General features: G+C 45.1%; 2 protein-coding genes and 1 long non-coding RNA gene across 4 annotated transcripts in view; 1 reads left to right on the forward strand and 2 right to left on the reverse strand.

Annotated features, from left to right (window-relative positions):
* The window catches only part of LOC140422012 (uncharacterized), a 51,113-nt gene extending 25,774 nt beyond the window's left edge, over positions 1–25,339 (reverse strand). Inside the window, exons 1-2 of one of the 2 annotated variants that reach the window (XR_011947221.1) lie at positions 25,219–25,339; positions 19,573–24,278 (exon numbers count right to left, since the gene is read on the reverse strand). The gene's annotated coding sequence lies outside the window, so the exon portion shown is untranslated. Of the gene's footprint in view, positions 1–19,572; positions 24,279–25,218 lie in introns of those variants that run through there. The other variant, XM_072506970.1, reaches the window with a different exon arrangement.
* LOC140422015 (uncharacterized) lies at positions 3,308–7,434 on the reverse strand. The gene is made up of 2 exons (XM_072506983.1): positions 7,179–7,434; positions 3,308–5,941 (listed from the first exon to the last, which is right to left on the reverse strand). The coding sequence occupies exon 2, from the start codon at positions 5,583–5,585 to the stop codon at positions 4,575–4,577; it is 1,011 nt and encodes a 336-aa protein (XP_072363084.1). The 5' UTR covers positions 5,586–5,941; positions 7,179–7,434; the 3' UTR covers positions 3,308–4,574.
* LOC140422032 (uncharacterized) lies at positions 7,436–14,995 on the forward strand. Its single transcript, XR_011947231.1, has 2 exons — positions 7,436–7,889; positions 14,273–14,995. It is a non-coding gene; the product is annotated as an uncharacterized lncRNA (long non-coding RNA).
* Positions 25,340–25,965: the final 626 nt, after the last annotated feature.

Consider the following 25,965-nt stretch of genomic DNA (forward strand, 5'->3'; position numbering starts at 1 on the left):
GTTCTGTTAAAACCCTGGAGTGAGCAGCTCTGGACTCTCACTATCAGCTAAGGCTGGTGATTAAAACATTCTTAGCCAGGCGTCATGTGAGAGTACATTTAAAAAATGGGTGTTTAAGAAATGTACCTTTAAGAAATGGGTGTTTATCAGTGATGTCAGAGTCTGGGTGGAGCTGGGCTGTCTGTCAGCTTTTTACTTTCGTTTTAGGCTGTTTGCTGCAGGGTATGTTTTAGTTTCATTTTCAGAGCTAGATAGCCGCTGTCACAGCCAGAAGGTGTATTAGTCTCGCTCTCTGTAATCTAAAGACTGTAAATCGATCCTTTGGTGATTTAAAACTGATAATTGCTCTCAATAGTGAATTTCAACCTGATCTTTGTGTTTTAAACGTTTTTTTAAAGTCTTTTGCATGTTAAAAGGATAGCTTAAAGGATTACTTAGTGTTGCATTCTTTGGGGGTTGTATTTGAATTGATGGTTGCTAAGATGTTCACTGTATGTTTTAAAAAGAAGGTTAACTTGAGTTAATAGAATAAACATTGTTTTGCTTAAAAAAAAACGTTTCAATTTCTGCTGTATCACACCTGTAGAGTGGCCGTGTGCTCCCCATACCACAATCTATTAAAACCTGTGGGTAAGGTGAACTCCATGATACACTTTGGGGTTCACTAAACCCTGGCCCATAACACAGGCCTGTGAAAGTGACTTCGGATTGCAATGCTGCAAGCGGTCTCTCCAGCCAAGCCTGTGAAAGCTTAATCCTCTGTTGAAAGGCTGGGAAAAGCCTAGTCTGATATTTCTCTCCTGAGAACCCCAAAAGGTCCTGAAGACCAGACCCACCTCTCTCTCTTCATACCACAGCTAGAAACCCTGCACAAAGACCTGACAAGCAGTTGGAAGGCAGAGTGGATGGAGAACTGCTGTAAACTCTCAGGTAGAGAATTCTAATGTTATCTCAGTGATACTGAGAGTCAATCTGGCAAAGGCGACTCTCCAGAGGAATTTCTGCAGCCCGCGAGGTCTCATTGAAGGCAGGAACTAAAAGATCCAAAACCAATTGGTGGTTTTCAACACTTCATGTTCTGAGAAGAGCACTACCTACAAAGATCACAACCTCAGCAAAGATACTCATCTCACATTCCCAGTTTAATTACCTTTTTGTTTTTAACCCTTCCTTACCCCCACTGTGTGCCTGCCATGTGTGTGTGTGTGTGGGTGGAGGATGGGACAGTGAAGGGAATAATTAGATTCGCAGACTGTTGTTCCATTGTTACAATTACATGTTTATCTCTTCTTATGAATAAACACATTTTCATATTTTACTTACAATCTTGTGCCTGTAAGTCACATTGATTGGAGCAGTCAATGGTCAAAGATCTCAGGAAAATACACAAACTATTGGTTAATTCACTTATGTTGGGACTCCGGGGTCTGTGGGGCTGGAATTGACCGTGTTCTCACCCAGGGTGTCGTAACAATGTCAACACTAATTATACAGAGTGGGGAATATTGGGTACTTAGAGGAAGTCGTTATATCAGATATCATAACACTCCATCGTATGCTCCTCTTTTAATAGAGGATATTATGGTTAATACAATATAATGGGGTACAGATAGAAGCCACTTCTGGAGTATTTGCACATCTAACATATGACCGTGAAGAAGCAAGATGTAGATTTAGTGCTACAATAATTTAACAATGGAAATGCTGTGGGCTGCAAAGAACATAGAACATACAACGCCGAAGTAGAACATTCGGCCCATCGAGTCTGAACGGACCCATTTAAGCCCTCACTTTCACCCTATCCCCATAACCCAATAACCCCTCCTAACCCTTTTGGTCACTAAGGGCAATTTATCATGGCCAGTCCACCTAGCCTACACGTCTTTGGACTGTGGGAGGAAACTGGAGTATCCGGAGGAAACCCACCCAGACACGGGGAGAACGCGCAGACTCTGCACAGACAATGACCTAGCGGGGAATCGATCCTGGGACCCTGGCGCTGTGAAGCCACAGTGCTAGCCATTTGTGCTACTGTGTATCATATTGCATACATTTGATGGGACTTATTGTACAACCATAGGACAATGAGAACCCCAGTGGCAACAACCGGGTATACCCCCTGTTCAATCGCTCTGTTTGTTTATACCCCCAGATACCAAAGTGGAACTGGTTGAAATATATAACAGAGAAACAGTTGGTATTTAAATTATGGAAAACATAAAAGATAAAACACTTGAATCACAACACAATATTTGAATCAATAAACACAATACTTGAATCACTTCTCTTATACAATCCCACACTACCACAGCACCTGATCGGAATTCAGATGCAAATCCAACAAGTGTACCCGTCATACTATCCACTCCAACAATGAACCAAGGCTTTTACAAATGATATTGAACAAATAGACTCCTCCACATTGTGGGAGAGTTTGTGGAATTGGTGCTCAAATGTCCAAATACACTTATGATTTGCACCATCTCCATGCCCCAGTCATAACGCAAATGATATTGATTATATACCTAATGTATCTTATTCTCCAGACGAGGAAGAAATGGCAATGGGGAATTCGGCTTAGTAGCTTTTACATCGTACTTAGGGTAACAAGGTAAAAGATCAAATGTCTGTATAAAGGGACAGTATAATACAGATGGTCTGAACACATGCCTTTATCCTCTTTATCTGCGTCTCTCTCTCTTTCTGACACTTTGTGTGGTTGGTTGATTTCTGTCTCTGGTCTGTGTTTGACTTCACAGCAGCCTGTAAATCGCTACTTTTGCCCTATACCCACAAACCTCTTCTTAGGTGCATATCTCTCTCTAAGCTTTCTCTCTCTCTAGTTTCCTCCTCACACCGTCTGAAATTGACTCATCTGTAACACCTGCATTTCATTCCTCGGTTGTTTCTAAGGCTCTAATGCGCTATGTGTCGGTTTCCTGTTTTGCAGCACTCAATTGCTATTGTAACCTTGCATTTTCTACCTCCTCATACAACTAGCTTTCGCTGTAGCCTTCCTCAGCTTGGAGGCACGTTTCGCTTGCCCCTTTCTCACCCCTTTGCAGTGTCCAAAGGGTCCCGGACCTTTGAATGCCTTATTGGCATCTTTGACTCATTTAGGCCATTTATTCTTTCGGTAATCTTGGAGTACTCTTTCCCAATCTGGATTATTACCAGCCACAATTTTAATTTGGACAGTGTGACATTAAGGTGATCACTTAACCATGCCCACCCAGAGACGCCAAATGTTGACCCTCAGACGACGATATCAACTGACGTGGCGACAAAGAAACACTGACACAAGATATTAAGTACAACTCATTCTTTATTAATGTTTAAAACAGGGGGCAACACGGTGGCGCAGAGTTAGTCCTGATGCCTCATGGCGCAGACGTCCCAGGTTCGATCCCGGCTCTGGGTCACTGTTGGTGTGGAGTTTGCACATTCTCCCCGTGTCTGCGTGGGTTTTGCCCCAAAGGATGTGCAGGTTAGGTGGATTGGCCATGCTAAATTGCCCCTTAATTGGAAAAAATGAATTGGGTACTCTAAATTTTTTTTTTTTTTTTAATTAATGTTGAAAACAAAAGATCAACATGAACTGTTCTTTATCTCACTTGTTAAAGTACTGATTACTTGTTACAATGAATCGTAAAACTCGTGGCTTGGGCCCAAATACTACTCATTGCAAGGTGAGGTGGTCAGTCTCCCTTTGATAGATTGTCTTCTTTTCTGAGCCCAGGACCCAGGGTTTCCCTGCGTGATGGTTATTCCTGTAGATCTTTGCTGTGGTGGCTCTGAGCATCCCCGCTTTTATCCCGTTTCTCCCAGTATCGTGAACGTTCTTAGTACATCAGTTTGTACATTACCAGCTGAAAACAACAGGGCACAAGTGCTGTCCATGTTCTTCTTATCTGTCCTTGCTGAGCAGTCTCTACAGCTGCAGCAGTTTCATGTTGAGTATATCTTATCTTATCACACCCTGCCAACTCAACAGGCTGGTTCATTAAACTGCATCTGTGTTCACAGTCCCTGTGCAAGATTGGCTACTTTTCCCATCATGCTTTGTGGGTGTTTAGCAGATTGTCACCCTGCTGTATTCTGTATTTAGTTTTGATCTTCCTGTATGTGTAGGAAAAACACTATTTACTCTCCAGGATAAAATAAATATCCTTCATCAGCTTTTGCGGATCATTTCAGTGGCAATCTGGTCTCTCAGGCTCAAAGAGCATCTTGAGACCGGCTGTCCCGCAGAGATTCTGACCCTCCCATTTCGCCAACTTGTCAGAATGAACATGGTTCATCCTGGAAGTGATTAACATCAGCAATTTGTTTTTTAAATTTTAGACTACCCAATTCGTTTTTTCCAATTAAGGGGCAATTTAGCCCCTACCCTGCCCTGCACATCTTTGGGTTGTGGGGGCAAAACCCATGCAGACATGGGAGAATGTGCAAACTGCACATGAACAGTAACCCAGAGCTGGAATCGAACTTGGGACCTTAGCGCCGTGAGGCAGCAGTGCTAACCACTGCACCTGATTAACAGCAGCAATAACAGCAGAATCCAACCCGTACCATCATTTGTGGACTCGCTGGTGTCTCAGCAGGTGTGTTGACCGAGTGAATCCCTTCTCACACACTGAGCAAGTGAATGACCTCTCCTCAGTATGAATTCGCTGATGTGCCTGCAGGCTGGTTAACTCAGAGAATCCCTTCCCACACTGAGCGCAGGTGAACAGCTTCTCCAACGTGTGAACTCTTTGGTGTGACTGCAGTTTGGATGAGTGAATGAATCTCTTTCCACACTGAGAGCAGGTGAATGCCCTCTCCCCCGTGTGAACTCGCTGGTGCGTCTGCAGGTGGGATAACTGAGTGAATCCTTTCCCACACTGAGAGCAAGTGAACGGTCTCTCCCCAGTGTGAATTCGCTGGTGTGTCTGCAGGTGGGATAACCGAGGGAATCCCTTCCCACACTGAGAGCAGGTGAACGGCCTCTCCCCAGTATGTATTTGCTGGTGTGTCTGCAGGCTGGATAACTGAGTGAATTCCTTCCCACACTGAGAGCAGGTGTACGGCTTCTCCCCAGTGTGAACTCGCTGGTGTGTCTCCAGACTGGAAAACCGATTAAATCCCTTCCCACAGTCAGAGCAGATGAATGGCTTCTCCCCAGTGTGCATTTGCTGGTGTGTCTGCAGGTGGGATAACTGAGTGAATCTCTTCCCACACTGAGAGCAGGTGAATGGCCTCTCCCCAGTGTGAATTCGCTGGTGTTTCTGCAGACTGGATAATTGAGTGAATCTCTTTCTACACTGAATGCAGGTGAATGGCCTCTCCCCGCTGTGAACTCGCTGGTGGAACATCAGTTCCTGAGAGCTTTTGAAGCTGTTCCCACAGTCAGAACATTTAAAAGGTCTCTCGTTGGTATGAGTGAGATTGTGTCTCAGCAGGTTGGATAACTGAGTGAATCCCTTCCCACACAAAGAGCAAGTGAAGGGCCTCTCCCCAGTGTGACTGTGTCGATGATATTCCAGCTTGGATGGGCAGTTAAATCCCTTCCCACAGTCCCCACATTTCCAAGGTTTCTCCATGTTTTGGGTCTCCTCGGGTCTTTCCAGGTTGGACAATCAGTTGAAGCCTTGTCCACACACAGAACACGTGTACAGTTTCTCCCCACTGCGAATAGTGTGATGTTTTTTCAGGCTGTGTAACTGGTTAAAGCTCTTTCCACAGTCAGTGCTCTGGAACACTGTCACTCGGGCGTGTGTGTCTCGGGGCTTTTCCAGTCACACTGATGTTTCACATTTGTTGAAGCCAACAGAACACGTCTCCTCCTAGATTGAAAGGTTGATGATATTCAGGTCCTGATGAATCGAGTGATTCTGTCAGATCTTGACATGACATTTGGTTAGAGATTTCTTTCTCTAAATCCTCACTTTGTAATATTCTGGAAAAGAAGTTTACAGAAGACATCACTGTCAGTACAGGATAGAAATTCAGAATAGACAATTCTAGTTTCTATCGAACATTCTTTCCTCTCTCATTCCCCAAAAGTTGTAATTCTCCATCTCACACACTCTCCCTCCATTCTCACTCTGCTGTATCTAATATTCACCCTCTTAATTCTCCTGATTCAAGCTGATTGACAGATCCAAGCTCACTGCTTCCTGTCCTGGACGCAGAGACTGAAAATCTTCATGCAGGCTGCTAGTCAGATATATATCTATATTAGTGGGCTAAAGATGCGTTTAATGTATAGGATTGTTTCAGTTGGTTAAGATACAGGGGGTTGTGATTGATCATTACCTTGAATTTGCTGCCGATGAGAGTAATCAGCAGAAATGATCAATAATTTCTACATGAAACTGGATGGGCTCTGCTGGCTTACAGAATGGGACCCACTTGAGACTGACAGAATTGCTTGCCGATTTGAAAAGTCCAATGGACTTCTTCCCTTCCGTTATAAATCTGACTGGAAATATATAACATAGCTACTGTACTATGTTACAAGAGTAAAATAATTAATGTACTTTATGACAGAACCATCAATAATATATCTAATCTACAGCCTCCCCGAACAGGCGCCGGAATGTGGCGACTAGGGGCTTTTCACAGTAACTTCATTTGAAGCCTACTTGTGACAATAGGCGATTTTCATTTTCATTTCAATCTGGATAACAACACCATATCACCATAACAACATATCCCCGTCCTCATGGAATCAGAGTTTTACAGTACAGCACGAGGCCCTTCGGCCCTTCATTTCTATACTAGCCATCAAGCACCTATTTACGATCATCCCATTTTCCAGCACTTGGTCCGTAACCTTGCATGCTTTGGCTTATCCAGTGCACACCTCAATGCTACTTCAATGTTGTGAGGTTTCCCGCCTCTGCCACACTTTCAGTCACTGAATTCCAGATTCCCACCACCCTCTGGGTGAAAATGATTTTCCTCAAATCCCCTGCCCTTCACCTTGTTACTGACGGGTCTACCAAGGGGAAAGGTTTCTTCCTGGGCCAGAGAAAATGTGAAAATTGTCAGAACCTCTGCAATCTCCTCCCTTGACTACCACAGCAGCCTTGGATACATCTCATATGGGCCTGGGATTTAAACAAGTGAACAACTGAAAGCCAGAAAAAGAGCATAAATGCAATGGGGAGAAAAGAATGTGTTTTACTCACAAATATTGGAGACAAGAGGACGTTTCAGCCTGTTGGGAGTCAATCTTCATTCAGAGGCAGAAGAGTAACAGCTTTCCTGGGCAGGAAGAAGCTGTATAGCCATTGACAAATCCCAGATTCTGATTGGCTGGATGACCAGAGCCCTTCCGGTCTTCCGTGTGTTTCCATTGGTCAATCCCCCTCATGGCGACAATAAAGGGGTGGACCTCGACTCACGTGGGGTGGGAAGCCGTTTGACCTCCAGACGTGCTGAGCTGTTGACCAATCCGCAGTATTTATTTTCTGCAACCAGTGATATTGCCCCCAATGGGATATTGTGTACTGGGAACGTCCCTCTGAGTCATTGTGACGTCTCATGGTTCCAGTGCGCAGACTCGGTGCCGATACAGGAGCCCCGCCTCACCCGTTATTCCCCTCCCCCTGGACCTCCCCGAAACAAGGTTTCCAGGAAACCGGCTGACGGCTCCGCCAGAGCGAGAAGCCGCTCGGTGAGTCCCCCTTTTTACCCGGGATTGCGCGTGTCCAAGGGAGAGGGGAAGGTGTCCATGTGCCAGCCAGAATTAACCCTCTCTGACCTTCCTGCTGAGGTGTTGACCAATAGGAAGAGTTGGGGCCGGAAAGACTCTGCTCCTCCAGCCAATCAGAGCGGGCTTTGTGTGAATGAGGATTGAGCTTCACACTAACTAAAACGTCCTCCCGTCTCCAAAACCTGTGAGTAAAACACTTTCTTTTCCCCCCCTTTCCAATTATTTTCTCATTCTGACCTTCAATTGGTCACTTGCAGCAACTGAAGGGAAAGGAAGTGAATCCAGGGAGGGTGCAGACTCTGCAAAGCTTGGCCCAGGTCTCTCTCTCTCTCTCTCTTAAACACATTGACATCTTTTGCTCTCTCAGCTTGACACATTTATTTGTCTGGCGAAAAGGATGGTCCCTTTCCTACTGTTCACAATTAAAGGGTGGTTTCCCCAGGAGATGGCTGACATTTAAGGGGACAGTAAATTAATATTGGACGGAGAAATGTCTGTTTATATGGTACAGATTAGATATATTATTTCTGGTTCTGTAATGAAGTACATTTGTTTTCATTTCTAGTCTTGTAATACTGTAGTGTAGCTACGTTATATATTTCCATTCGTTACTTCCCTGAGAGGGTTGTTCGTCTCTGGAATTCACATCCATCGGGACCAGTGAAGGCCGGGAAGGTCATTGAATATTTTCACAGATAAATTGGACAGATTTTTAAAAATCTGTTTAAAAAATAGTTTTAAAAAACTATAATAATGATAAACACAACAGAGTAACAGAAAAATTGGTAGAAAATGGGTACAGAGCAGAACAAGAAATATTGCCAGCACAAATACAACAACATGTTGCAGAATTAATTCTGAACAGGATATTTGAGGGACCAAAACCTCCAGATGAAATGCCGGATCAATTGAACAACCAGATAACTTGTTAATATCATGGGCTCGATTCTCCGAAGAGGGAACAAAGTCCCCTAGCAAGCGTGTTTAGCTGTGCGTTTCCTGCCACTCAGTTCCGAGAAACACATGGCTATTCAACGCAACTCGCGTTGTAAAAGGGACCTGAATGGGAACACGCGACCAAGGCCACACATAGCCACATTTTGTAAACTGGGGAGCTCGGCTGGCTGGATCTCCCCCTTGCAGTGAGAGATCGCGACATCATTTTTAAAGAGTGCCTCGATCTCCGAAACAATCCCCTCCCCTCGTAACTCTTTCAAGACCCACACCGGGCACCTCATGCCTGATCATGCACATGCAGAAAATGCCAGTTTGGCACCTTGGCAGTGCCCATTCCCACTGGCAGTGCCATACAGGCACCTTGGCAGTGTCAGGCTGGTACCCAGGTGGCACCAGCAGTGCCAGGGTACCACCTGTCCAAAAGGCATGCATTTGGGGGCCTTGGATCCCCTGGGCGACCCCCATAAGTGCTGCTCCATCTGGTCCCCGTTTTAGTGCTGAACGGTGCTCGCCCAAGGTCTCTGAGGTGAAGGGAATGAATCCCAGAGCCTCCGGTACCTCGGCAACATGCACATTAGAGTGGGGCTAATTCCTTGCTCTAATATGCAGATTTGCCAAAAAGTGATCTTGCTAACAATGGCTGGGATTTTACATCACAATGTCTTGCGAGAACGTGTTGAATCTCGCGAGGCATGGCGTGCCAGGTAGATCCTGGGAGCGGGGTCTCCCGGGTTTCATCAGCCATGCTGCGCCACGGTGAGATGTTCTGCCAGCGCAGCATGGCCATTGGATCACAACTAGTGACTGAGGAAAGAGGGTAAGATCATGTTTAAACAGGAGGATAACTGCCAGTTGCACAATCAGAGCATTGCAAAACATACTAACAATATGATCGTATTCAAATGAATAAGTTAAATTGAATTCGCTCATGGAAAGCCCAGGAGAAGCAAGTCAGGCGAATTGGAGCCGATGCATTTGAGATAGGGGTCCCATACCTTCCAGAAAACATAAGACTTAGAATGGAGTACAGACTTTGAAAATTCCATCGGGGTGCATTCCATAACCAGCCCATGCCAGTTTTGGATGGAGGGAAAGTTGTGGCTAATCCAGGAGCAAAGATCAGGGTATTATATCACCTTTTTTCATTCGAATCAGTGATTTCCCCATCTGGGAGACCCAGGATCAGGAATACAGGATCAGGCTCGATCAAAAATTCTCTCCAATTCCCTGACTACATTTGACCAATAGGATTGAATCTTGATGCAGCTCCATAGACGATGTATATAGTCACCCTCAACTACCAGGCACTTTAGGCTCACAGGGATTGGATTTATTTATTGTCATGTGTACCGAGGTACAGTGAAAAGTATTATGCTGCGTACAATCCAGACAGATCATTCCATACATGGAAATAAAACATAGGGCATAGATGAATACACAATGTAAATACATAGACAAAGGCATTGGGTGAAGCATACAGAAGTGCAGTACTACTCAGTAGAGAAAGGGAAAGGGGACGTATTAGGATCAAACATGTGTCTAAGACTGGGTGTCAGATGAAGGCTGTGTAGTATCTTCAACTGGGTCTCCTTCCTATTATTGCTGTTCAAAATTTCATCAGCCATAGTCCTATATGTTGCCCTGGATCTCCACATCAATATTGACTGCTAAGTCCCATGACTACGAAGATCTCAGCATTGAAATTCAGGTTATGGAATTTTGAGCATCATAGAACTGGCTCATCAATTGTTTAGGCTCCACAGAATTCACGGTTCTTTTCACTGGGGAAATTGAGGAATCAAGAGGCAAAGATGTCTTGTTACAGATAACGTCTCTAAGCTGTAAGTACTTAAAAAGGACAGTCTAGGGATGTCAAACTGTTGACAAAAGTATGCCCAAAGGATGACTAGGAAGCATCTCTGAACATGTCTTCCAGCCTCAAAATGCCTCTATCCAGGTATCAAATCCATGGTCAATGGGACCGGGTGAGAAGTCTGGACTGCCTTGGACAGGAGAGACAGTGGAAGTCAACTTAGATTTCCCTTCGAATTGGCGGACCAACCTCCACGCTCCTGAGAGTATTAATAATAACAGGATTATCACACTTAGCAGAACCTGTCTTAATGTCACCAGAAAACAACAAGACCTGTAAAAGGAAAACTGACTGGTCTGCTTCTATATCGAGCCAGATGGATCTTGTGTCTATCCTAACCCAACCCCTTACGAACTTAGATGAGAGGCCAATTGATATAACCTGATATTCAGGAGACCCAAACCTCCTTTAGCTCCTGGTAATTGGAGCTGCACAAACTTGAGGCAAGGCTTTTTTAAATTCCAGATAAATGTACTAATCATTCCATCAATTTCCTTAATGACTGGTTGACAGAAGTTTAGGCAGCATCTGGAGAAGGTACAACAGTCTGGGCAACACATTTCATTTTACATGAAATTGGAAGAGCCGACCACTGGGCAAGGTCCCACCTAATAGCCACCATCAGCTGTGGAACGTTGGCTGCATATAGCTGTCTGAAAGAGGGGGGGGGGGGGGGTCATTGACATTCCCAGATATTTAAATCCCAAGGGGGGTGCCATCTGAAGGGGAAGTTAGCAAGAGGAGGGGGCTTACCCCGCCCCACTAATTAAGGGGCAATTTAGCGTGGCCAATTCACCGACCCTGCAATCTTTGGGTTATGCGGGTGAGACCCACACAGACACAGGGAGAATGTGCAAACTCCATTCCAGACAGTGAACCTGAGCCGGGATCAAACCCAGGTCCTCAGCACCATGAGGCAGCAGTGCTAACCACAGCGCTGCCCATGTAAAATTGATCATATAACCAGAGAAGTCACTAAATCTATCCACTACTCCAATAATGGCCGGGACTGAAACACTGGGGATCGACACAAACAGCAGCCCGTCATCTGCACACAGAGTGATCCACCCTCCAGTCCTGATATCAGAGACTCCGATCTAATAGCTCCCGGCAAGGGTTCAATGACCAATGTAAACCACCAGGGGGACAGAGGGCAGCCCTGTCTAGTCCCTCTCTGAAGCTCAAAATTCAACGACCGTAAACCATTCTGGAGCACCGCTGCGGATGGTCTGTGATTTTTCACAAAAACTTAGAGTACCCAATTATTTTTTCCCCAATTAACGGGCAATTTATTGTGGCCAACCCAGTTACCCTGCACATCTTTTTGATGAGACCCACACAGACACGGGGAGAATGTGCAAACTCCACACGGACAGTGACCTGGAGCCAGGATCGAACCCGGGACCTCAACACCATGAGGCAGGACTGCTAACCACTGCGCCACCATGCCGCCAAGTGTGTGCTGTTTCAACATCAAGATTGCCACGCTGAACTTTTGTATGGTTTATATGCCACAACATTTTGTCTCGACCTAAGTTTAAAAACACAAATGCCAAATCTTCAGAAAAAGTATTTTATGGGGAATCTTGTGTGATGCAAGTTCTTCACGCAGAATGTACAGCACAGAACCAGGACATTCAGTCCCTGTCATTTATACTGTACACAGGGCTCCTCCCATTTTACTTCATCAAGCTTCAGCAACATTCGAACCGTTACTGGAAAATCTTCCCCTGATAAACCCAGTCTGGTCCTCCCGCACAATTGTCGGAAGGATGTCCTGCAGCCTTATCGCCAAAACTTTAGATAGCGGTTTCAAGTCAACGTTCAAAAGAGAGATTGGGTGATGAGAGACCCACTTCTCTGGGTCCTTGCCCACCTTCAGAATCAAAGAGATATTAGCCTCACGAAAAGTCGGTGCTGCATCACAGAGTCAAAAGAGTGACAACACATATCTACCAACGGGTCATCCAACAACAAATCCTCAAACCCCCGATAAACCTCACCCACAGCCATCTGGTCCCGGGGCTTTACCCAGCTGCAGCTCCTTCATGGCCTTTGACACCTCTTCCCTGGAAAGGGGAGCATTGAGAGCGTCACACTGGCTTTCTGAGGCCTCCGGATGCTTCAGGGAAGAGAATAAATGCTCCACGCCCACCGACACATCACTAGAATGTCAGCACACTCGGTCTCTGGTCAATAACACGGAGAATGTCGGCAGTCATTTTCACAGCCTCCGAAAGAGCCCCGGAGAGCGCGGGGTCGGGAGACCTCCTGAGGGTCAGGCCGCCATGTTGAAAAGGCGACTCCAGCCCCGCTGAATCTGCCTGTGCTCTTTTATCGACTAATTCCTTGATGTTCTTCAGGATAATCTTAGCAAACTCAATCCCGAAGTCTTCCAGGGACGTGATAACAAATATTAATTCAAGGATTCGGTAGATGAGTGCTGGGCATTCAAGATAAATGATGCATTATGGGCGAGTGGCACCATAACCTGCAGAAAAACAGCTACTCCGGCGCCCGCACCACGTGGTTTCCACCCCCCAAACCCGGGACAGATTTTTTTTTTTTTAATTGTAAAGTAAATTATTTCATTTGCCCATTAAAGGGCAATTTAGCGTGGCCAATTCACCTAGCCTCACATCTTTGTGTTGTGGGGGCGAGACCCACGCAGACACGGAGAGAATGTGAAAACTCCACACAGTCAGTGACCCGGGACCGGGATCGATACCGGGTCCTCGGCACCGTGAGGCAGCAGTGCTAACCACTGCACCACTATGTCGCCCTCCACAGGACAGATTTCCGATTGACGAGGGAGTCGAGGGTTATGGGAAACCTGCAGGAAAATGGAAAGAAAGCGGAGATGAGGAGGGATTTCTTCACTCGAGGATCATAGATTATCATAGAATTTACAGTGCAGAAGGAGGCCATTCGGCCCATCGAGTCCGCACCGGCTCTTGGAAAGAGCACCCTACCCAAGGTCAACACCTCTACCCTATCCCTATAACCCAGCAACCCCACTCAACACTAAGGGCAATTTTGGACACTAAGGGCAATTTATCATGGCCAATCCACCTAACCTGCACATCTTTGGACTGTGGGAGGAAACCGGAGAACCCGGAGGAAACCCACGCACACACGGGGAGGATGTGCAGACTCCGCACAGACAGTGACCCAAGCCGGAATCGAACCTGGGGCCCTGGAGCTGTGAAGCAATTGTGCTATCCACAATGCTACCGTGCTGCCCCGATGTGGTGAAGCTTTAGAATTCTCTACCCTAGAGGATTGTGGGGCCTCAGTCATCAAGTATTTTCAAGTCAGTGAATGATCGGTTTCTCAATATTGAAGATATCAAGTGAGATGGGGGTAGTGTGGGGGAATGGTACTGAGGTAGATCGGTAAATGGTCTCATTGAATGGTTGAGCAGGCTCGATGGGCCCAATGGCCAACTGCAGGTTGGATAAGTGAGTGAATCCCTTCCCTATTTGTTATAATGTCTACATCCAGGACAGGAAGCAGTGAGCAGGGATCTGTCAATCAGCCTGAATCAGCACCTTCAGGAGAATTGGGAGGGTGAATAGTAGATACAGCAGAGTGAGAATGGAGGGAGAGTGTGTGGGATGGAGATTTACAGCTTTTGGGGAATGAGAGAGGAAAAGTGTACTATAGAAACTAGAATTATCTGTTCTGAGTTTCTATCCTGTGCTGACAGTGATGTCTTTTGTAAATTGTTTTTACAGGATATTAGAAGAGGAGGAATTACAGACAGAAATCTCAAAGATCACGTTGGCTTCAGAAGATTTTAACCATCCGTGTGACTGGAAAAGCACCGAGAGAGAGAGACATACCCGAGTGAGAGTGTTCTAGAGCAGTGACTGTGGAAAGAGCTTTAACCAGTTACACAGTCTGTAAAAATATTGCACCTGCTGTGACACCCAGACACGAGTGATGACAGGGGTTGGATTCTGCTGTTTTTGCTGTTGTTAATCACATCCAGGACTGAATCATGTTCATTCTGACACTTGGTGAAGTGGGAGGGTCGAAGGGTTTCTTTCTGCTGGACTGGCCGGTCTCACAACTTTGCTTCCAGTGGGCTGACAGGACTTTTATCCTGCAGAGTAAATAGTCCTACCGCCTCGGGTAGAACGAAAAGAAACACATTTGTCTCTGTTCCATTGAGTCTACAACACAGGGCCAGGCCAGTCGGCTCAATTGTCTCTCTGTATTTATGCCCCACATGAGCCTACATCCAGCTCTCTTCATCTCCCCCATCAGCATATCCTTCTATTCCTTTCTCCCTCATGTATATATCTCGCTTCCCCTTCAATGTATTCAGGAGAGGCAGTGGCGTAGTGGCATCGTCCCTAGTATTCCAGAGGCCCTGTGTAATGTTCCAGGAGCCCGGTTCAAATCCCACAAGACAGATGGTGAAATTTCAATTAAATAAAAATCTGGAATTAAAAGTCTAAAGGTTAGACCATTGTTGATTGTCACATGAACCAGTGTGGTTCCCCTTTAGGGCTGGAAATCTGCCGTCCTTGTCTACTTGGGCCTTGTGAAATGGCCTCAGTTCCAGGGCAATAAATGTTGGCCCAGCCAGCGACACCCACATCCCATGACTGAATTTTTAAAAATTCTGTTCACCTCAACCACTCGCTGTGGGAGTGAGTTCCACATTCTCACTCTCACTGGGTAAAGAGGTTTCTCATCAAATGCCTATTGGATTATTGAACCCCTTCATCATCTTAAAGACTTCCATCAGGTCACCCTTCAATCTTCTCTTTTCTAGAGAAAAGCAGCTCCAGCCTTTTCTGAGGGTGAAATGCCCTCAGTTCTGGTATTATTCTTGTCAATCTTTGTTGCACCTTCTCCAGTGCCTCTATTTCCTTTTTCTAAATGGAGATCACAAATGTTGACAGTGCTCCCAGTGTGCAGGCGGTGCTGATGGGGGTGGGAGGTGAGGAATATGCAGGAATAGTGATTTCGGACCACGCCCCGACTATTGAGATGTGAGAGTTCGTTCGGGATAGGCGCAGAGGTTGGGGTGGAGGCGGGATTCAGAGCTTTTGACCAACAAGGGAGTTCCGTGGGAAGGTAGCAATGGTGATTAAGAATTATGTTGCGCTTAATCAGAATGGGGAGGTATTGGCAGCCATGCTTTGGGAGGCCTTGAAGGCGGTGGTCCGGGAGGAAATTATTTTGTCCAAGGCCCATAAGGATAAGATGGGAGGGAGGAGCATCGGCGACTGTTGGACCAGATAGTCGAGGTGGATAGGAGGTATTCTGTGGCCCCCACGATGGGGTTGTTGGCGGAAAGGAGGAGGTTACAAGGGCAGTTTGATCGGTTGACAATGGGAAGGGTGGTGGGTCAGCTGCAGAGGGAGTGGGGGTGCAGAGTAGGGGGGGGGGGGGGGGAAAGGTGAGTCGCACGCTGGCCCACCAACTGTGATGACTGACAGCGGTCAGGGAAATTCTTCAGGTGAAGCTGGAGTGGGGGGGAACATGGTGTTGGATCCGGAGAGTATAAATGAGGTGTTCCAGTCAGTTTTAGATGGGCTGGACTTCCCGGAGTTGGAGGAGGGGAAGAGGCAGGCACTGGATGAGCCGTTAGGACTAAAGGAGGTGATGGAATGCATTGGCACGATGCAGTCAGGTAAGGCGGCGGGGCTGGATGGCTTTCCGGTGGAATTTTATAAGTCGTTCCCGACGGAGAAGAGGGGGGGATTTCGGGCTATGGCGCAGGCGTCGTTTTCACTAATCTTGAAAAGGGGGAAGAATACATTGGACAGCGGGTCCTATAGACCCATCTCGCTGCTGCATACTGATGTGAAAGTCCTGGCAAAGGTATTGGTGAGAAGGTTGGAGGGGTGTGTGCCGGAGGTGGTCTCCGAGGATCAGATGGGGTTTGTGAAGGGGAGGCAGCTCCCTCCTGCAATAGTAGGAGGTTGTTAAACATAATTATGACCCTGTTGTGGCGAGGAAGTGGAGGGGGTGAGTGCCAGAGGTGACTGTGCCAATGGACTAAGAGAAGGCCTTTGACTGGGTAGGGTGTAGGTATTTGTTTGAAATCCTGAGGAGGTTTGCGTTCGGGCCAAGGTTTGTGGCGTAGGTCGGTTGCTGTATGTGTCCCAAATGTGACCAAATTATCCTGTTACAACAGGCCCAACTCTGACGTGAGATAATGGTCACTTTGGGGATAAAAGTAGAGGTTCCGAACGTTTTTCTTGCTGGCCAAGTACTGAAGACTCCCGAGGCCGAGTTCCAAGGAAATTACTGTCAAATAAGGAGCCAGACTCCCGAGGCTGAATTCCACAAGAATTACTATCAAAGAAGGAGCCAGAGAGGGTTACGCTTCTACAGACTGATCACCCACATGAAGTTATAAAAGTGAATGTCTTAAAGTTGTTCAGAAAACCTTTTTCATTTAATAAACTTATTTTAAAATTTACTATCCAGAGAATTCTGCCTTTGTCTTAATTGGTTAAAGTCTTGTCTGAACCAAAGTGAATTTATTAAATGGTAAGTTGGGGGTGGCTGAAATCAATTAATTTCCAGATAATGAGATCAGATAACAAATCTTCAATTTAAAAACATGCATTACTCTAGCGCCTTCCACACCCACAGAACGTCCCAAAGTGCTTTACAGCCAATGAAGTACTTTTGAAGTGCAGTCACTGTTGTAATGTAGGAAACACAGCAAGATCCCACACACAGCAATGTGATAATGAGCAAATGTTTTTAGTGATGTTCATTGAGGGATATTGTGGAGGTGGCGATGGATATTGAGGAGGGTCTGATGGATATTTTGGAGGTGGTGATGGATCCTATGGAGTCTCCGTTTAAGAGCGCAGACTGATTCCCTCCTCAGTAACCAAATCGTGTTTGGTATTAAAATTGAAAAACGTTGTGAGCATTTGCTTAGCAGCACAATGTATCGTTAGAAGATGCAATATGTTTGTGCCGAGTGAGTGAGCTTGCCGCGAGTCAGTCTGCAGATATACAGACCCGGGAAAAAGGCGCGAAAGAAGACAACGTTGCTGACGCCATTACAGCTGTGGTGCAGTTTTAAAAATGACGCGTTGCAGCTGGCAGCCATTTTACAAATGACATATGCAGCTTGGTGATGTGTGCACGCTGTGGCCACGCCCACCAAGGAATAAAATGCCCAGCCATTGGCAAACTTATCATTATGCTTCACAGTGCCGTTCAAGTACAAAAAAGCCTCCAATTAATACAAAAAACTTTTTTAACAAGGCCATGAAAATTCAAAGTATGCAAAACAAAGCAAAATGTTCTCATTTCGATGTTGAAGCACAACAATACGATTTAGAAGACACATTCTTTGTTGATGCAGTCAACAAGATTGATAATGCTGAAAAATGACAAAGCAGATATCATCTGTTCATATTAAGAAAGATTGGAACACATCATTGAAAGTAAATGGGTCCAAAATATTTTTCAAGTTGGATACTGGAGCTCATGCAAATTTGATCACTGTATCACACCTCTTTCCTCCAATTGAAGCTACTAAATGCCAATTGAGGGACTACAGTGGCAACATCATCAGCACAAGAGGGTTGTGTTGTCTAACAGTAAGTAACAATGATATCCACCTGCCAGTGCGATTTGAAATAGTTGATGCCAATAAATCATCTCTACAAGGTGTTGATGCTAGGGGCTGGTTTAGCACAGTGGGCTGAACAGCTGGCTTGTAATCCAGAACAAGACCCAGCAGCGCGGGTTCAATTCCCGTACCAGCCTCCCCGAACAGGCGCCGGAATGTGGCGACAACAGCGCGTCGACAAGTGATCAAGAAATATTTTTCTTTTTCTTGGACTTCACAGCATGAAACGGAAAAGTCTGACCTCAAACCCGCACTGACCTCAGCCCCACTTCTCACATTTTACGATCCGACAAAGTAGGCAAAGATCTCGACGGACGCGAGTCAAGTCAGGATGGGAGCTGTTCTTCTACAGAAGACTTCAAAATGATCTGTGGAGACCGGTAGCATATGCTTCTTGAGCCATGATGCCCACTGAACAATGCTGCGCACAGATTGAGGAAGAATGTCTTGGGTCTGGTGAAGGGTGTTGAAATATTTTCCTGTGTTTATGGTCTACCTACATGACTGATCATAGGCCACGTGTGTAAATTAACTAATTCACAAGAGTCTTAATGATATTCGCCCAGATTACAGAGAATCCTAATGAGACCAAGAAGATATGATTTTTGTCCAGTATATACTCCAGGAAAAGTTCTGATCCTTGCAGATACATTATCACGTGCTACTGAAATGAAGATAAGATTCCAGATCTTGTGCAGGTGATAGAAGCTCAAGCTGACATGCTAGCTGACACACTACATGTTTCTGATTGCAAATTAAGATTAATTAAAGAAGAAACTGCAAAGGATGAAGTTTTGCAGTGAATGATTCAGCACATGACTGATGGATGGCCAAATGCAAGCCGTTCTTGCTTCAGAAATGTTAAAAATGGCCTTTCTGTGGTAAATTGAGTTTTCCTCAAACTGGATAGAATAGTCATTCCTACAAAGTTGAGAAGACAGATTCTTACCCAGGTCCATGAAGGACACCAGGGTATTCAGGAATGTAAATGACGCGCGAGGCAATCCGTATATTGCCCTGGTATAAATTCAGACATTTAAAATTATGTTTCTGATTGTGACATTTGTCAAAGAAACTAGTCTGCTTAACAAAAAGATAAATTCCCAATGATGAATATTGTACAATTCAATGTTCTAAAGTGGGAATAGATGTTTTCTACTTTCAAGGCAAAGGTTACCTCGTCATTATTGACTATTACTCAAATTATCCAGAAGTGATTAAACTTACAAACTCAAGTTCAAAATCAGTCATCAAGTCAACTAAAAGATGTTTTTTCTAGACACGGGATAACATTGATCGTCGAAAGGGACAATGGACCTTGTTTCGACAGTTGGGAATGGACCCGGTCCAATGGGAATGCTGAGAAAGGTGTAGGTATCGTGAAGAGATTGTTGAAGAAAGCATACGAGGCGAGACTAGATTTTGTGCTAGCTTTATTAAGTTATAGAGCTGCTCCTTTATCGACAGGTCTTTCGTCAGCGCAACCTCTTATGAACAGACTGCTGCATACAACATTGCCAACCTAACTGTACCAAATCTTGATGATAAATCAATTGTAAACAAGATGAGACAGCAGCAGCAAACTCAAAGCTTGTATTACAACAAGTCAGCCAAACAGCTGATTCCGCTAGTTCCAGGAGATTGTGGACGTGTACAAGATCCAACAGGTGGATCGTGTTTTAAGTCAGGCAGCTCCACATTCCTATCTTGCAAAAACATCTGAAGGTTCGATATTCAGGAGAAATCGTCGTGCATTGTTGAAGGTGAAGCAACCTCCAACTCCAATTCAACCTCAACAATTGTTTTCCAACAGTAGGTTTCCTGGACATTGGTTAAAACTCAGTACTTCATCATCTGATGCTCAACTTACTGATGCAAATATGAATCAAAAGAAGAAAAATTCTGACTCAATGACAGTTGGATTGAGAACATCAACAAGATGAAGGAAGAAACCTGATCGTCTCAATTTATGAACTATAAAACACTGATTTAACTCGTATAACTTTTACTGGTGTTCATTACTGTACATTGCCATTACACTGCCTGTATGTAACTTTGAATGCAAGAATCAAATTTTTCAAAGAAAGGGGGCTATCACAATATGTGGATTTTATAAAGCACATAAAGGGTTAATGTAATGTTACTACTCTACTCACTAGATGGTGCCATAGAGCAACCATATAAATATCACTGGCCTCCTTGACTTCTGGGAGAGAGTGGAAGGGAACCAGACAGAGTAGGTGTGAGATAGTTTAACTGATAGAATAATTTAGTGTTGTAGAAGTGTAGTGTCATCTTGACTTGTCTAATTCCTTAGTAATATGTTCGAATCTAATTCAGTGTAGTGTAATAAATTAGCTTTGTTTGTTAAACGCTGCTTGCTGTTCTTTGTTAACACTACAACCTTCACCATCCTGAAGGACAAAAACAAAGAACACAACAATCTCTTACTCTGAGATGATGCTCTCTGGTCCTAGGTTCTCCCACAAGAGGAAACATCCTCTCAGTATCTATCGTGTCGAGCCCCCTGAGAATCCTGTCTCAATACGGTCACCTCTCATCCTTCTAAACTCCAATTAGTACAGGCCCAACCTCTCCTCATCAGAAAATCCCTTCAAACCCTGGATCGACCTTGTGAGCATTCTCTGGACTGCCTCCAATGATAGTATATCTTTCCTTAGATGAAGGGACCAAAACTGCTCGCAGTATTTATGGTGTGGTCTAACTACTGCCTTGTATAGTTTTAGTAGAACATCCCTATTTTTATATTCCATTCCCTTTGAAATAAATGCCAACATTCAATGTATCTTGGCAATTACCTGCTGAACTTGCATGCCAACCTTGTGATTTATGCAGGAGGACCCCCAAATCCCTCTGTGCTGCAGTGTTCTGCCGTCTTTCTCCATTTAAATAATGCTCAGCCCCTTTAGTTCTCCTACCAAAATGCATAACTTTACATTTTGCTACATCATCTTCCATCTGCCAAGCTTTTGGGCACTCACTTTAAAACAAAACTATTTTTATTGAAAGATTTTCATTTTATGACAGACAGACTTATCATCCACACACTCCGACTGCGCAATTGTATCTGCCCAGAGAGAAAAAAACCACACAGGAGTAATAATAATAACAAAAACATAACACAGGATTCGCCATGGTAACAGAAACAAACATTTTGCATCTTTAACTCGTTCTAGACACAGTGCGGTTAGGCTGTACATTTGTGCTCTACATTTTGCCGGTGTGGTCTATGTTAGTGCATCATTAGACCACAGAATTTACAGTGCAGAAGGAGGCCATTTGGTCCATCAAGTCTGCACCGGCCCTTGGAAAGAGCACCCTACTTAAGCCCACACCTCCACCCTATCCCCATAACCCAGTAAACCCACCTAACCCTTTGGACACTAAGGGGCAATTTAGTATGGCTAATTCACCTAACCTGCACATCTTTGGACTGTGGAGGAAACCGGAGCACCCAAAGGAAACCCATGCAGACACGGGGCGAAAGTGAAAACTCCACACAGACCAGTCACCCGAGGCTGGAATTGGACCCGGGTCCCTGGAGCTGTGAGGCAGCAGTGCTAACCACTGTGTCACCGTGCGTGCCCAGCATGGTAACTTCATGGCTTGAGAACCCCCCCCCCCCCGTTGTCACCTGTGGGGGAGTGGATAGTCCCAGCGCTGTGAGGGTGGTGAGGCCTCACCAGGAGAACTTGACCTTCTTTTGGGGGTGCTGCTCGTGGGCCCTGCACCCTGTTGTATTATATATTTCCCCTGTGTTTTGGGTGCTGCCTCTTTCCCCCCCGCCCTATACCTGCACGTTTACTCTCAGCGACTGATGCATGAGGACACCAAAGTCTCACTGAGTCTCCACCTCTTTCAATTAACACCCATTGAAATAATAATCTGCCTTCCTATTTTTCTACCAAAGTGGCTAACCTAACATTTATCCAGGTTCTCCTGAAACTACCATTCATATGCCCACTCACTCAGCCTGTCTAAATCCTGCTGAATAATCTCTGCATCCTCCTCACAGATCATCTTCTCCCAACTTTGCATCATCTGCAAACTTATTTTCCTTGTCCAAATCATTAATATATAATGTGAACAGTTGGGGTTCCAGCACAGTACCTGTGGCACTTCACTAGTCACTGCCTGCCAATCGGAAAAAAACATTCATTCCAACTTTTTGCTTCCTGCCAGCGAACCAGCTTTCTATCCATCTCAAGACACTACCCGTAATCCTATGCCCTTTGATTTAGCAATCTGCTGTGTGAGACCCCTTGACATCCGTCTGCACAGCGAATGCATCCATTTTATTTCAAATGCTCTGAGCATTCAAGTACAAAACCTTGGGTGGCACAGTGGTTAGCCCTGCTGCCTCACGGCGCTGAGGACCCGGGTTCGCTCCCAGCCCTGGGTCAGCGTTCGTGTGGAGTTTGCACATTCTCCTTTGTCTGCGTGGGTTTCACCCCCACAACCCAAAGATGTGCAGGTTAGGTGGATTAACCACGCTAAATTCCCCTTTAATTGAAAAAAATAATTGGGTATCCTAAATTTATGGGGAAAAAAAGGATAGTCCTTTTAACATTCCTTGACCGGTCCCTACTATTTATTACAATGTCGTTATCTGATACAGGCCCTTGGTTTCTCTGCTTTTTTATTCTCTTTGCTGTATTTTTCTTGTGTTTCTGATTCCCCCTGCTCTTAATCTTGACATAGGTTCCCACCCCCTGACTATTTTAGTTTAAACCCCCCCTCCTCCTCTTGATTCTGTAAAACTTCTAGACATACGCTCAAAAGAATCATTAATTCAAAGTCCCATTTCTTATGAACATATTTATTTTAGATCTACCTGTAGTGTTAGGAAAAACACTATTTATTATCCAGGATAAAATAAATGTCCTTCATCAGCTTTTGTGGATCATTTCAGGGAAATGTGCTCTCCTCGGCTCAAAGAGCATCAGCCCACTGGAAGCAAAGTTGTGAGACCGGCCAGTCCAGCAGAAAGAAACCCTGCGACCCTCCCACTTCACCAAGTGTCAGAATGAACATGGTTCAGTCCTGGATGTGATTAACACCAGCAATAACAGCAGAATCCAACCTGTCATCGCTTGTGAACTCGCTGGTGTCTTAGCAGACTTGACAAGTGAGTGAATCCCTTCCCACACTCAGAACAGATGCACGGCCTCTCCCCGGTGTGAACTCGCTGATGTGCCAGCAGGTTGGATAGATCAGTGAATCCCTTCTCACACCCAGAGCAACAGAATGGCCTCTCTCCAGTGTGAATTCTCTTGTGTGTTAGCAGGTTGGATAACTGAATGAATCCCTTTCCACACTCGGAGCAGGTGAATGGCCTCTCCCCAGTGTGAACCTGTTGGTGCTTCCGCAGATTGGATAACTGAGTGAATCTCTTCCTACACTCTGGACAGGTGAACGGTCTCTCCCCAGTGTGAACTCGCTGGTGTGTTAGCAGGGTGGATGAATCACTGAATCCCTTCCCACATTCAGAGCAGATGAATGACCTTTCCCTGGTGTGAACCCGCTGGTGCACCAACAGGTTGGATGAATTAGTGAATCCCTTTCCACACTCTGAGCAGGTGAACGGCTTCTCTCCAGTGTGAACTCGCTGATGAGTCTGCAGGTGAGATAACTGAGTGAATCCCTTCCCACAAACAGAGCAAGTGAACGGCCTCTCTCCGGTGTGACCACGTCGATGAGTTTCCAGTGCAGATGGGGTACAAAATCCCTTCCCACAGTCCCCACATGTCCACGGTTTCCCCATGGCGTGGGTGCCCTTGTTTATCTCCACGTTGAACGATCAATTGAAGCCTCGACTTTACAGCGAACAAAGGTGCAATCTCTCCCTGCTGGGAACGTTGTGATTTTTTCAGACTGGATAACTGGTTAAAGCTCTTTCCACAGTCAGTGCACTGGAACACTCCCACTCAGGTGTGTGCGTCTCAGTGCTTTTCCAGTCACACTGAAATTTTAAATATCTTGAAGCCGACAAAAGAGACAAAAAATCACCCTTGAGATTCAGATCCTGATGAATTGAGTGAATGCCATATCTTGACAATTGGTTTGAGATTTCTGTCTGTAAATCGTCCTCTTCGAACATCCTGTAAAAGGTGTTTTCAAAAGTCATCACTGTCAGTACAGGACAGAAATTCAGAACAGACCATTTTATATTTGATTCAGTTGTTCCCCCATCTTGACTGTAATCCTCCCCATGCACCCTCACTTCCCCCGCTCCTTCTGTCGCCATTGTTTACTCCTGATAATTCTTATAACATTAGAACATGAGAAACTGGAACAGCAGGAGGCCATTCAGCCCCTCAAGACTATTCTGTCACTTCATCAGATAACGGCTGATCTTCACATCCCTGCGCTCACCCCAAGTCCGTTCATTCCTAAAATATCCAAAATTCCTCTATTCTCTGTCTTGAACAAACTCAGTGACTGAACATCCACAACACTCTGAATTTATTTATCCTTCTTAAGATAGCGGCATCACTGGCATGACCAATATTTGAATAGACATGATAAATTCGACTTTAAATAGCTGATACATCAAAAACAGGTTTCACAAAATCACAAACATTTCTCCTGTCAGTTACAGAATGGATTGCTTCTGTGACTCAATGACTCTGTGTCTGGAAATATAAAATGTAGCGACAATACAATGTTACACAACTAGAAATAATAAATGTACTTTATTACAGAACCATAAATAATATATCTAATCTGCATAATATAACAATACTGGATATTTCTCTGTCTGATATTAATTTACTGTCAGCCACCTCCTCGGAAAGCAGCCTTTTAATTGTGAACATCAGGAAAGAGACCATCCTTTTAGCCAGACAAATAAATGTGTCAAGCTGAGGGAGGAAAGGATGCCAATATCTTAGAGAGAGAGAGAGACCTGGGCCAAGCTTTGCAGAGTCTGCACCCTCCCTGGATTCACTTCCTTTCCCTTCAGTTGCTGCAAGTGACCAATTGAAGGTGAGAATGAGAAAAGAAATGGAAAGGGGGGAGAAATGAAAGTGTTTTACTCACAGATGTTGGAGACAGGAGGACGTTTTAGTCTTTTACTCAATCTTCATCCTCAAGAAAGGCCGCACTCTGGCTGGAGGACCAGAGTCCTTCCGGTCCTCCAAGTTTCCCATTGGTCAACATCTCAGCCGAATTGGGGGGGGGTGAAACTTCCACACATGCGCAGTTTCCATCTCCCTTGGACATGCGCATCCCGAGACGCCTGCGCGGCGGATAGAGCAGTTTCCCGAGCGTGAGGGATTGTGGGAGTTATACCCGCCATTATTCATACGGAACCCAATGTGGCTAACATATTGGGGAGGATAATAGGTGGGAGTGAAACTGAACCCGATAATCAGCACCTTCAGGGGATGAGAACTGGGGACGAATAGTGGGATTAATTAGTCTTAAAATCAATAGGGAGAAAGGAGTGTGTGGCCGACAGCATTTTCTGTGACAACTGGAACTGTCAGTTTGGAATTTATATCCTGTGATCAGTCATGACTTGATGATGTCAACCCCATCACACCCATTAAAATCACTATCAGGTCAGTCTTCAACCTTCTCTTTCCCAGAGAAAATATCCCCAGCCTGTTCAATCTATCCTGTAACTCAGTTCTGGTATCATCCTCGTGAATCTTTCTCTGTCAGATTTTAAGGGGTATATAATTAATATTTAGGCTCAGTTTAATTTGGTTACAGGTGCCAATTACTCAGTTCCAAATTGACCCTCTAAAATGCTTCAATTTGAAAGAAAGGCAAGACAGGACT

This window comes from Scyliorhinus torazame, chromosome 5 (genome assembly GCF_047496885.1).
Source record: "Scyliorhinus torazame isolate Kashiwa2021f chromosome 5, sScyTor2.1, whole genome shotgun sequence".
NCBI lineage: Eukaryota > Metazoa > Chordata > Chondrichthyes > Carcharhiniformes > Scyliorhinidae > Scyliorhinus > Scyliorhinus torazame.